At 45.1% G+C, this 13,568-nt stretch overlaps 4 protein-coding genes across 4 annotated transcripts; 2 read left to right on the plus strand and 2 right to left on the minus strand.

The window, feature by feature from the left end:
* Positions 1 to 455: 455 nt before the first annotated feature.
* Positions 456 to 1,211, plus strand: FIESC28_05935 (uncharacterized protein; the record flags this gene model as incomplete). Its single annotated transcript, XM_031160080.1, has 1 exon — positions 456 to 1,211. One exon carries the CDS (start codon positions 456 to 458, stop codon positions 1,209 to 1,211), a length of 756 nt encoding a protein of 251 aa, XP_031015850.1.
* A 3,782-nt stretch (positions 1,212 to 4,993) lies between these two features.
* FIESC28_05936 (uncharacterized protein) lies at positions 4,994 to 5,486 on the minus strand (the record flags this gene model as incomplete). The annotated part of the gene is made up of 3 exons (XM_031160081.1): positions 4,994 to 5,072; positions 5,124 to 5,361; positions 5,408 to 5,486. 3 exons carry the CDS (start codon positions 5,484 to 5,486, stop codon positions 4,994 to 4,996), a joined length of 396 nt encoding a protein of 131 aa, XP_031015851.1.
* A 1,644-nt stretch (positions 5,487 to 7,130) lies between these two features.
* On the plus strand, positions 7,131 to 7,636 carry FIESC28_05937 (uncharacterized protein; the record flags this gene model as incomplete). Its single annotated transcript, XM_031160082.1, has 3 exons — positions 7,131 to 7,215; positions 7,272 to 7,506; positions 7,558 to 7,636. The coding sequence occupies 3 exons, from the start codon at positions 7,131 to 7,133 to the stop codon at positions 7,634 to 7,636; spliced, it is 399 nt and encodes a 132-aa protein (XP_031015852.1).
* Positions 7,637 to 10,502: 2,866 nt separating this feature from the next.
* FIESC28_05938 (uncharacterized protein) lies at positions 10,503 to 10,883 on the minus strand (the record flags this gene model as incomplete). The annotated part of the gene is made up of 3 exons (XM_031160083.1): positions 10,503 to 10,583; positions 10,625 to 10,747; positions 10,800 to 10,883. The coding sequence occupies 3 exons, from the start codon at positions 10,881 to 10,883 to the stop codon at positions 10,503 to 10,505; spliced, it is 288 nt and encodes a 95-aa protein (XP_031015853.1).
* Between the last annotated feature and the right edge of the window lie 2,685 nt (positions 10,884 to 13,568).

The raw sequence follows: 13,568 nt of genomic DNA on the forward strand, positions 1-13,568 counted from the left end.
TTTTGGTAAAAACCACCAAAATTAGCGAAGGCACAGCGGTGGGGCGCTTCCGAGACTAAACAGCCGCTTATTGGTTAACCAAGATTTGACCTTGAATCTAAGCAACAGGGCTCATCAGCAACCAAAACATGCCAAGACCTCAAATGGAGAGCTATGATAGGCTTGGAGCTTCCTGAAGGATCGCAACCTGACAAACGAAGGAACGGTAAAATTAAATGAGTTCCTCCTGCTCAAGAAAGCTCGTGTTCTTTCTCCTTGCATTCCATTTTATCGTGCTAATCTTGATCGCTTCCATATTTCTCTTTGTCTCCTTTACTCCTATACGTCCAATATCTAGATTTTTGATACCGTCAGTGGTGTTTTTCCCAATCCGCATTGCATATGCTGCAGACAAATTAACCGTCACCGCCAATATTGAACCGAGTCTGAGTCACTCAATCAAGTCTCCTGACGACATGGTGCCGCGATGGCTCGTTCCCTTCCTCCTTTTCAGGTTATGCCTTGGAGACAACAGTACAGGCACAAACAAGTACAAATGGGTCGCCAATAACGGCTATTGGACAGACGATCACAAGCCATGTGCTGACGAGTGGATTTCAAAATGTTACGAGCCTGACGAAGGTGATATGATTTCACTGCTTTGCAAATGCGGTCTAGGCAGCGAGGAAGATCAATTCGTTATTTCTTTCGCGCAATGTTTAGGCGACCAGGTACCTGACAAGGTCAAGGTCGAGAACGGTTACTTGGGATTGCAGGCGGACTGTATGGAAGGCGGTCTGGGTCTCAACATGACGCGAAATGAATTTATGCGAATTGCGGAGGGAGGCGAGCCACACCCAACAGCTTCGTCAGGACCATCAACTGGTGCAATCGCTGGTATCGCCGTTGGTGCTGTCGCGGGAGGCGCAATAGTCGCTGGACTTTTTATATGGATTTGGTTGACACGTCGCAAGAAGAACGGGAGCAAACTGGAGTCTAACCCACCCAATTCGCCAACGCCTGACAAAGCATGGGGAGCAGAGTTCAAACCTGAGTGGACTGCCAACGCGCCGGTCGAGTTGCCCCCAACCAACTATGCTGCAGCTGAGTTGCCGCCAGAGTCTGCACCTATATACGAGATGGATGCGATGCCGACGAAACCTGTGGAGGTGCAAGGATCGATACCAGGAGATATGACGAAGGAGGAGGTAAAGTTGGAGAAGGATAATTGAGGCATTCAATAAGTGGGCGGCTCAGACGGCTTGGCTACCAAGAATGTAGATGGAAAGCAAAAAGAGACCACAGACAGAGATACCCTAATAGCGTTCTTACAATCAAGACATCCATACACACAAAAGCCTGACCTATTTGTGGAACTGCTTGAGGAAATAAGTTCGTTCAACCGCATCCACGGATTCGATGTTAAATTAAAGTGATGGAAACGGGGTTCACCCGGACTGCCCAGCCTATCCCGGTTCCAAAAAGCTTGCCAATACGTTTAAACACAGACCCATCAATATGCTCAACCACAAGACAGGCAATCCCATACCCTCCAAACGAATCGGAGCCAGAATGAACAACTATACAAGTCCCGTTGCAGCTAGGCTGGCTGTACTTCCGCATGATTTCCTCTGTATCGTATCGGAGTTTGACCCTGCCGCCGTACAAATATTGTGTCATGTCTGCATCAGCGAACAAGCGATTCTCATCAGGTGCCTATCGAATTTGACACCAGTAAAATATACCTTTGATATCAAGTTGCCACTTTAGATCTTCACCTTTTTTCTGATCCCGGCGAAGACGAACAGGATATGTGATGTCGGTTCTCCTCCATGTTTTTGATGCGCCATTGGGACCGTGACCCTACCACCTCGCAGACAAACCCAACTCCAGGAGGGTGCAGTGCCTATATTGCGTTTTACTGGGGCGCCCTCAGAGGCATTGGATTGCCACATGAGATCTGTGTGGAGTGAATTCCTCCACAACCCAATCATGTATCTGTCGTCCGTATAGAAGTCTTCGAACCTTTTAGCCACGCCAAGAATGGCAATCCCACGGTCTTCCTCATAAGTCAGGTCACAGGTATTGTATGTTTGCACCATAAGTCTCCAGCATTCCCGCGGCGCAGGCCATTCAAACTCGGAGGAAGGTCTTCCTTGACGAATGGCGTTGCGAACTTCTAAAGAGGCTCCCTCAATGATCTTCCTGAGAGTATCTTTGTATCCTCTCATCCCTCTGTACTCTGGTGTGTCTTGGCCATGTTCTAAGGACCCGAAAGCATTGTGCGGGTCTTCTCCGCACCTTGTGAACTCCAAGCATTCCCAATATAACTGACTCCGGGTGAAGTGAATGATCCTTCTGGCGAGAAACCGTTCTTGAACAACCCAGCCCCGTTGGCTCAGAGGTGAACTACTGACGTCGTGTTGGAACATATTAGGGTATGAGAATACACGATTTTCAACGCGACGCTCTGTATCCACCTGGAACTCGGCGTTGGCTGAAAAAGGACGGAAGGTATTGGGCTCAACAATCCGCTGCCCGAAGAGACCAACCGAAATGTCGGTAAGACGACCCGATGGCAGAGATATTGCAGAAGGAACTTCCATAGATATCCTTCATCAGTGCGGCCTCTACATTCCAATCCGATGACAAGTCCTGGAAGATGCATAGCGAATCTATCCAAATATACTGGTATCCTAATTGATGGACAAGTTGCACTACATCTCTGAACGTCGGGGAAAGTTCATCAAGGTTGATGCCTCTTCGGAAATGCTTTTCGTTGCTGACTGTCCCTTTTTCGCTGTTGCCTTTGTAGAGTTGAAGCACCTTTTCAGGGTCACCCCACCGGTGAGAGAGCGTCCAGTAGCATGGGAGGCTTTGCTCGGCGGATTCAAACTTGCCGCCAGGTGCCGTCAGAGTATGTATCTCATCTTTATCTCGCAGACTGAATGTTCCATTTTCGATATTTCCTGTATCGATAACCCGAGTAGGAAAGAATCCAGGATTGGTAGACTTTGAGCAATATGGATGATCATTGATGCAGTTGTTGAGCTAGACCCTGAGCGTGTCTAGCGGTTCATCTAAACCAATGCCTGGAATATTGGACAAAAGTATTTGTGAAGCAGAAGCTCGATTGTTATCGACAACGTTTGCGCCATCTGAAAGATCAGAGGATGCAACATCCCGGTCTCTGATGCGGACTGCTAGAAGTTAGATTGGATGGTCTTGAAACCGAAATTGTTATAGGAGCGAACAAACCTTTGATGGAGAATGGAGAGCCCCACGAGCACTCTCCTTTGAAGCATACTCCGCTAGACATATAAGACAGTCCTTTGAAGTCACTACAAGTCTCAAAAATCTTCTCACTTTCGAGACAATCGGGGGGTGGAGGGGGGACTTGTAAACTCAACCAACGGCAAAGAATGCATCCAGCAGCCACGCTGGACAGCATATCACTGTAATTTTTGTGGTGTTGAGTCCATGACAGATAACTGTCATTGGGGTTCGAAAAGATGTTGCGGCAAATTCTGCAAAGAGTTCTCTCCTCCATACTGACTGCCTATCGTTGGTGATGCTACTTGGACGAGAAAGAGAGTTGCATTCAATTCATATGCATTTTAAACGTGCTGAGACTTCATGCGAAGAAAGTAAAGGTGCCAATCTACCCCGCTTGTCCTCAGTGTGTGTATTGGCAGTAGCTCGAAGGGCCCCCATTCTTGTTAGCTACCATAGCAAGAAAATGAGGCTGACATCACGCACTGACCCTATACCTTGGCAAGTAGGTTAAAAAAGGAGCAAAAGTTGGTTCAGGATGCTATAAAGGTTAAGATAGTCTATCCTAAGCTTTAGTACCTAAGCATGTCTGAGTTATTTATTACCTAGCGTCTGTATCCTGGTCATTTTTCGAACCGCCTGCTTGCCGAGCTGAACTTCTGTGGTCCATTGAGGTAACAGCAGCCTGACAACTGTTATCGCACCCTGATAAGCCTGATAATTGTGATGAAAAATAAGAGTCACTCTAAAATCCAATTTGGGAAGAAAATTTATTCCCGATAATACTTAGAATCTATATTAGCCTAAAGCCTTGCTAAAAATAACAAGCTAAGTTACTACTTATTATTAATAACTATTTTACCTAATTATATATTATTATTACTATATAACCTAATCTACTAATTAGAAGTGATCTTAACTTAGCCTTTAAATCTATACTTAAATTAATTAAAATTTCTATATTAGTAAATCTCTCTTTCTTTATTCTCTATTTAATATTTGCAGATCAAAAATTAACTCCATCTTCGTACACTCTTTACCCGGATCCGTAGGTAGCCATGCGTGAGCCTCCTCTCCAATCTCAAACTCAAGTGTGTGGCTAGTTAACACAACTTAACATTACGCTCAGGTTCCTTGGTTGAAAGTGATGATTTTCTAGTTATTGCTTTTGCCTTGCAACCGTGTTGAATGGGAATCCCGAGGATATCTTCTAGGCATGGTCATTATCTTCTGACTTAAATTGGCTTCGTAATCAGGCCAGAGTATGGTTATTTGAGGCATCTATCGGTTTCAGACGTCGCGACAGGTTAATAATTGATTTGATCTCAACAGTATGATACCTCACAATGTCAAAATAATTGTAGTGCGCTATGTTACTGGCCAGAGCCGGGTGAGAGGTGAGAATCAGTTCTAGCGCGAATTCCATATAGACTGTCTGGTCTCAGGCCATGAATACTCTTGGTCAAATGTATTATTAGATGTATCTATCAACGCGTTCCGTGTACCTTGTTGCAGCGCTTTGAGTACCCACAGCAACAGGTCTAGGTGTCTTCTGGATGTCCTTGCCTATGCGTATCCGACTCAGACCACTTCTGTTCTACAGCCTGGTCCCAATCCACAGCCGAGCTTCCACCATTCAGCTCCAGGTGTTTCTACAAAAGCAACAATGTTCATCTGGCCAACCAGAATATTTCAATAGCTGATTAATGTTCAAAAAACAAATGCTCTCTCCCATCGGCCATTAGAAGTGCCTGATGGTTCGGCAACCGGTGACAACCTCGAAGTCATCACAAGCCTTGTTGTGAGCATCGAGAATTGCCCTAAGGACAATCAGTTAATGGAAGATTGAATTGGAACAAAGACATACTTACTTGTGGCCCGCAGAACCTCGAGCACCACTTGAATCCAGGTAGTAATCGTCTCCCCAGAAGCATTGGTCGTTGATGGTAAAACCGACTGTACCAGTGTACAGGTCGCAGTAGACTTTGAGGAGCCGGTCTTCGCGAGGGTTGGTGATAAGCTGCATGCGGTATCTGTCAAGACCACTCTCGACCCAGCTCTTAACGTATTTGACTTCAAAGGAACAAGCAGCCCGCTTGACCTCATTTGCTACTATTTGTTAGATACGAAGCATTGTGAGAATCCAGTCACATACCACTCTCAGCAGGAGCGGCCATAGCTCCACTGAGCATAGGGATAGCTAGAACAGCCTGGGTGAACAGAGTGAACTTCATTCTGAATGAAGTAGGTTAAAGGCGACAGATGTTGATTGGAGGTGATTGGCAGTGAATAATGAGAAGAGAGTGGGATAGAAAAGAAGTATTTGCTCCAGAACCAACGTTCATCTTATAGTTGTACAAAAGTATCTCTATACTACAGTAAGCTGATACCAGTTCCCATAGTAATTTAGAGCTTGTAAGACTATCTTCAGGCCCCAGCCTCCATCGCTGAACAATGTATTTGTCGTGTCATCTGAGAATCCTACGGATCCATGATGTGACCGCCGAGTCGGCGAATCATCAATGTCGGAGTTGCATCGGGAAAGTCACCCGACGGGTTGGAGCCGCCCGGGGTCAGCTATGAGGCATTTGCGAGGCTGCCAAGCTTGAACCGTGGATTTGATAAACCCTTGCACGTAGCCTCGAGCAGCTCGCCTATTTACCTATTGATAGCTAGCTGGGAAAATCGTTTCCTATGATTTGATACAAGTCTCCGATCGTTTCATGTAGCCCCGTAATCAATCTTTAAATGAACACGGTAGCCCGCCACCATTTCTCTCGGTGGACCTGCTGGGGACTTTCTCTCCAAAGGTTCGCCGCAATTGTCCAGGGATTGATTCGACAACAGTGAATCCCTTCAACTGGTGCTTTTGATACTGTGGGGCTGGATCTTGGGTCTCCGCCCATGGGCCCACGAATTACAGGTAACGAGTGACCCTTTTACCAAAACGTGGGTAACAAGAATACTGACATCCTCATTTATTCAAGACCCATTCTTTGGTGGTGGATGTTGTGGAGACTACGGAGTAGACGCATCCGTGTCTGTTAGCTGCGGACTTTGGAGTTGAAAAAAAAGGATACTAGAGTATTACCTCATGTGGGGAACATGGAGTTGGTCGATTTCTCCAAAGACTAACTCGTCGGCGCAAATGAAAAGTTCTTCATAATCTTCACTATAGCAAGCTGTCGTCTATCCCTCGGAAGCTTGACAACAGGCTCTGCCTCTACTGGAGTAATAGAATTAGAGAGTGCAACAACGAAAGATAAATTCATCCTCGAGCAGCGATGTAATAAGGCTAATGGCACTGAAAATTTGATTCGTACGATACCTGCGGGAAAATTAAACAAAAAGGACCCAACTGTAGAACATAAACTATCGCCACTATCTAAGCGCTATCTAAGCGCTGGAGCTTATCTCACCGTATCATGTAGAATCTGTGTACCCGCAGATCATTTCGAAGGACGGACACGGCCACAATTTGCACATCACACGGTGTAACAAGCCGGTCAAAGTGGATAGTTTCCACAATACCTTCTAGGGGTCGTACCTGTCTCCGCATGAATGTGGATATAGGGATTCCGAACCCTACATCCAGAATCCCAAAATACTGCTATCGCAAGGGTTTTTTCATGCTGTGTGTAATTTCCGCCAGATTGTTGAGGCAATTCAAGGATGAAGCATCTATGGAATCGGTGGAGACGCTCATGGCCGGCTTGGCCTTTGGCTTCCAAGGTCCATTGGAGTGTTACTGCGATAACATGGCTTGACGAAAGGAATGACTATAAAGGAAAACATTGTCTCAAAGAATATGTTTCGAACTTACCTCTCTACATCTTCTCGCAAGCATTAAGCCACTCCCCTTTCTCAAGTCCATCAACATGAAGTTCTCCATTCTCGCACAGGCTGTTCTGGCCATTCCTGCTCTTGCCTCAGTCATTCCCGAGCCTGTCGACACGGCTAACCGTAAGCCCACTGTTAAATTGATAACGAGGTTGTTGAGTAATGATAACCACGTTTAGTTACCGAGCGCGCGAACTGCAAGTTGACTCTCCAATGGCAGTCCAACTGGTATGAGAACGGCATGAGAAGATATCGGGTCCAGATGATTACAAGCCCCCGAAATGATGATCATCTTAAGGTATACTGCGACATTCTGGCGAAGCACACTGTTCAGCTTGAGAATCAGCAATGTTACTGGAGAGATGGCATGTATGTCGTTGACATCAGCGAAGTCCAAGGTCCAGCTGGTCATTCGTAAGTTTCTGGTGCATCATTACTGTTTATTGCTAACCTTGTGGTCACTAGCCAGTACAAGAACCAGCATAATCTCTCAGCCGATTGGTTCGAGAAGGGAACTGGCTGTGATGTTATTCAAAACACCTAGACTGCCTATGCTAGCGTTCTGAGTTCTGGTCCTTGATTTGTACAGTTATGGGCTGATGGCCGAATAAGCTCGCATATACACATCATGCATGGGAATTTCTATAAGGGCGTGCTAGGCTGTGAGACAAAGGTCGTTGTGGGGACAGAAAGGGTTGGAGAAGCTGGGTGGTTGAAGTTTCTTTAAAAACATGATTTGCAGTCGCTGTTTTCCATTGAATCTCATAAGTCTACGGAAATATTCGTTAAATTTTAGAGGAGGCCGCAGTGATTCCCAAATAGATCAATACTAGCTACTAGAAGAATAAATCTAGGCTTGCGTTATAGGCATGTAGATCGTTGTTAGGGAGCGACATACAGCAGCCATCTATTCATTGCCCGTATTGTCCCCACCACATCAAGCAGACTTACAGACTCAATCGAGTAACAGCCATTACTGCGAGGACTGGAGCAACAGCGGATTCATGATCTCTGCTGTCACTTCGTCGCACATGATCAGTGGTAAAATCCAATACACATTGTGACCATTGTGTTATCACAAGCAAGTTATGGTTGATAAGCATAAAGCCGAAGGCGAGAATCTAGAACGGAATCGGAGGCAGTATAGAACTCTACAACCCAAGCTGAAACGCCGATCTAACACTTCTAGACTACACGTGGGTTAGACTGACATTTAGCGTCTAAAGGAAAAGAGTGAAAGCTTGTCGCTGAACGACAGATAGGTACGAATGACGTGGTTCTTCCACCCTTACTCTACAGTGATCACTGTATAGCAGCCAGCCTCATCTTACTATCTGAACAATTACTAAAATGAAAACCGATCCTGCACGTCGCTATCTGGGTTCCACGAAACATCACCCTTATGGAGATGCGCTATTTGTACCAGCCTCATTCTAATGTTTTGAACCACGCGTTATCGAGGCGATCACAACACTGGGCCTCCCCATGCCGGAAGCCGGCCTGCAGGATCTCCTGGCTTATGATGTTACGATCAGCTTTCGACTCAAGCTAGTGAATCTCTTCTAGACGGACTTCGGACGCCTCCAGAAAGCTCGAAGTGTACATTAACACAACGGTGGCTGAGAAAGGACGTCACAGAGGCGGAAAGAAATGGGGTTGACGAGTTATTTAAGGGGATTACTAAGATGTTCGAGACAAACCAGCCCGAACAGCCTCTCCGATAGTCTATCGCCAACCTAGTATCGTCTCAGGCTTTAAAGCTACCAAAAAACCTGCAAATTCAGTATTTGATACTCTGATAGCCTGTAATGATTGTTCCTGTCATCTGTTGTATGATTCCAATGCCAAACTAAAGTTAGGCACATATCGAGCCACTGAGAAGAGGACAAGCCCACACAAAGGCATCACGCAGAGAATTGCAAACCCCCCACGTGGTTGTGCTGCAGCAACCCAATTCCTTTCCCGTTTGCAGTCAAGAGCGAAATCGGAGATTAAACGATGGTTTGAGAAAGTCAAAACCTCTACAAACGGGGAGGATGGACTTGTATGGCTGAGACAAGACCGGAAGTGTTTGCGAAGGTGGCCAAAATGTCTCACGGGATGTCGCACAGTAATAAGAATACAAGAAATGAAATGCAGGGTGGCCTCAATTCCAGTGTGGACCCATATGACTCTCTACGGAACCTTGCTAAGACAAGGCGGTCATTTATGCCATCAAAAGATCCTCAACTTGGAACCTTAGTTCATCGAGTAAGAGAATCGCTACGGTCTCAGACATGGCGTCATGCGTCGTGGAGTTGTCGTAATAAAAAGAATGGTGAAATCTTGACTCATATTTGTCAGGGACTTTTGTTTTCTGTAACTAAAGTAATAAGACATCTTCTGGGCTGAAGGCGAAGGGGTCTCAGTTGACCTGGAATCAAGAGGCCTGAGGCACTGACATTACAACAAGAAATGTATTAGCCACAGACTCAAGTGGCCACTGACGGGAGTTGCTGGAAGAAGGATACTGGCGAAAAGGTCAAGACATTCAAGTGACCAAGATAACTGGAGTGATAAGCTGCTGACGGACGGTAGTGAGACAAGTTTCTCTGGCCAGTCTTTTGACAACCTGATGGTAACACGCTAAATTGCTTTTCGACGTGACAAGAACAAGGCTACCAACCGCTTGTTAAATATTCAATACTTCCGCAGTAGTTTGGGCACGAACCAGGCATTTGTAGCTTTTGTTATAATTCGTAATCCTTAAAATTGAATTGGCCTACTTGTCGTGTTGACTGTACTTGGCACCTGCTAGATAAGATCAAATTTAACATCACCAAGAAGTGGTGCGTTGTGTTTTAGGTAAGGGGACCAGGTAGGCCTGTTTGTAATAACCTTATTGCCCAATTGTCAAGTTTTACAATCGGTCGCTGTGTTTCGAAATTATCGTCGATATTACATTTAGTGCTCAAAGCAAACTAGGATGACTTGAACTGTGCGACTCGATAACTGACCTTTTAAAACCTTAAATAGGCAAACTAGGATATGTTATACCTACATTAGCTCATGGTCTGTTGAGACTTATATAAGAATGTTAAAAGCTTAGCGAAATTCAACATTATTTTGTTTTATAGACGCTACTCTCGTTAAGTTGGAGGTATTAGCTTACTTATTTTTAAAGATGTAACGTATATAAATTCATCCTATTGTTAGAAAGAATAACTACTTGAAGTAATACGTTAAGAGTGGAACGGAAGAACTACAGATACGTGAAGATTGAGAACAACGAGCCCAGATTCAAATTGAACTAACTATCAAGATATGTTGAATATCAAAGCAAAAGCATACTACATCACCAAGTCGGTGTGAGTATTCATCGAGAAACAAATTTCAAGACTCTTGTAGGGGCCTAGTCGTTTCAGCCTATCCTACCCAATACTATAGGTGCGAGCAGGATCTTCGAAGTACTTAACACTTTTGAGGCTTGACGCAATATCCCAGCTGACAAACTACATTAGTAAGCGTTGCTAGTATATGAACTTGAACTTACTTTGTTGCGAATGAGACCTTCTTTACAGAAGCAACCACTAACACACTCCATGGTACAGATTTCAGGCTCAGGATTGCCACAGGTCTTTGGGCATGCTGAGCCGCAGTCCAGGTACCTCTCGCCCTATGGTTCTTACTTAGGACCTTAGCGCAGTCTAAGGACAATTGAAACTTACACGCTTGCATTTCTGAGCTGACGAGGCAGGGATAGCTAGGATGCCAGTAACAAAAAGAAACAGAAGCGAGATACAGTGCTTCATTGTGGACTTGTGTTAAGACGTCGGGTTTATGTCGAGGCGTAGTTAAGATGTTGAGATGAGGTGGACAAGATTGGGAACACCTGGAGGAACGCCCTCCTTTATAGTTGTTCTCCCTAATACTTATATGCATGTTAGCAAGATCCTACTTATGACGCCATGTTCTGGATTTCCATACCAGACGTGCTGTCACATTCCATCTGCCACGCCTATATGTTTCCCTCGTTACCCTATACTCCATATACCTATATACAATATACTGTGCATGTTAGGCTTTTTGTGCACAGGCATACAAAGAATAGTTTCGTGTCCTTATTTAAAACAGCGTCCATAGGTAGTATTCTTATTTCTTATGTATCTAAGAATCGCCGGGGAGTTGATTGTTAAACATTATTCCAAGAAATTAAACTACTATACAGTACCTATTCATTCCCAACAAGGTAATACATGTAGAATATATGCATTCAATGTTGAATCTAGTCATTTTCATAACGATTACTGAGAGCTGTTTCCCTATACATCACTGATTTTCTCTACCTGAAGTGGAAGACTTCCTTCAACTACTCCCAATTCCATCAAGCTATACTGTGCAGCCGCGTAGATATTAAGTCACAATGAACATGTTTTTCCTTTGGCATATTACACCTGTTACACGGAGGTCTTACGTTAGAATGCAAGAATTCTCATCGGGAGGGTTTGCTAGCCCCCACCAACTGAATCAGATCGGTCCGTCCATAATGTTATCTTTACCTCGTGCAAAATTTGCATGCCATGCAGGTAGGAGCTGCATTCCAGCATATGTAACGATATGTCTTGTCTTGAGTTGAATCCAAAAAAGGAGGCGACGGTAATACGAGAACGAGACATATGTAAACTATGCAATTGCCTACATAATTTAGAAGTTGTGTCTCAACTTGGCTTGTCTTCCAACACACAGGAAAACTTTTCACAATTATTTCTGTACTGGGCTGAACGAATCATGTATCATTCGGGGTGCTTGACTAATAGGCATCTAAGAATATTCTGGCATGACCGATAACAGCTGTTTTGCATATGTGGCGGCCGTTGCCGCAGCGTAACGCTGCCACTCTTTGTTCTTATGCGAGTCGGCATAGTCGCAAATGCCTCGAATGACTAAGCAGGGAGAGATATCCATAAGTCCAGCCGCCTCCATCTCAACGCAAAGTGCTTTTGTGTCTTGGCGAACTCGCTCACGACAGATTCCATCTCGCATGACTCGATTGGCGGATGCTATGGGTCCATAATGGATCTCGGGCTGAGTACTTCCGCGCTGTGGACGATGTTCTAGATAGTTCACGTCACACTTCGCACATGTGGAACATTCATCCTCATGATGGTAGGTGCCCTTGAATAGCATATCGTTGGCTGAGCCTGGATGTGACCAGCTCTCTTGCGAGTCCCTCTCTAGACTGGCGATACTGCTCTCGATAGGGAATGTCTCTCCAGAATCTGGTACGAGCCTGCGAGCCTTAAGTAGTGAAATCCCTTTCAGTAGCCCGTCCGGTGGGCGATTCAGATGGCTTGTTATCTTGAAAAAACCATTGGTAATCTCTTTGCCGTAATCGTATTGAACGACTGCTGGTGAGTCATCCAGGGATACACTGACAACAACATCTCCCAGTCGTATATCAGCTTTCGCACTCGGCATTCCGCCTGCAACACCTACCAACAGCGTGTATTGCAAAGTACGGAAAGTCTGACGCATTTGTTCTGCTACCCGAGTTGCAGATGTTGTGCCTGCACCTCTGTATGGTAAACAAACTATGACCGTTTTTACGTGGGCCATACGGCCAACAACATAGACGTTCTCATCCAATCTTTCCTGCTTAGGATTTTTAAAGACTTCATCAAGTATTCCTTTCGCTGCTGCAAATTCTTCTGGCAAAGCGCAGATCCACGCGGCAGTGTATTCTGTGGACTTCGGTTGAATTCTGTTGCTAATGGTGCCCGGCCTGACAATGTCGGATTTGGGACTCGCCATCGACGTCAAAGATGTTGAGGAGCCCTCGGTTAAAGCTGGAGATACGCTAAGGTTCATAGCGCTTGTAGTGTCCTTGTTACTAGACTCAAGCCCTGGGGCGCGACGACGGTGAATTCTGGAAGATTCAAAATGCTGATACATAGCCTCTAAGCATGACTTCTAAGTAAAGACGTACTTGAAAATGAACTCTTACCATTCTTCTTTCGTGCTGATTTGCAAATCTCTTATTGCAACCCACGCACTGGTTGTTAAAATGTTCCTTGGCTTTCATATGATCTTCTAATGCCCCACGATCATCAAACGACTTATCACACCGCTCGCATTTTTTTTTTTCGGCTTCTGATGGCTCGTATGATTTTTCTTAGCCATCCTGATAATTCCGTCAGGGTTCCGGAAAGATGAGAGAAGTAGGATGATTTAATTCAGTGAGAGTGAGGTTTGACTTCATTACCCCGCTCCGCGTGACATTCATGATACCACACCATCAGTTCGTTCATTGGTTGCTTGAGGCTGTCATGCGGAAATCGGAGAAAGTGGAAAGGCTCAAAGGGGCGGAGGTTGCTAATGTAATTGTTAAAGCTAGCATTCTCTCTACGGGTAAAGAACGACCGAGAACTCGTACCCTGATAGTTGATTCTGGTTGGAGACTCCAGAAATCAGGATAGCAAGACCAGTAACCAGCTGCT

Source organism: Fusarium coffeatum (assembly GCF_003316985.1).
Source record: "Fusarium coffeatum strain FIESC_28 chromosome Unknown BRIP53273_contig_128, whole genome shotgun sequence".
Taxonomy (NCBI): domain Eukaryota; kingdom Fungi; phylum Ascomycota; class Sordariomycetes; order Hypocreales; family Nectriaceae; genus Fusarium; species Fusarium coffeatum.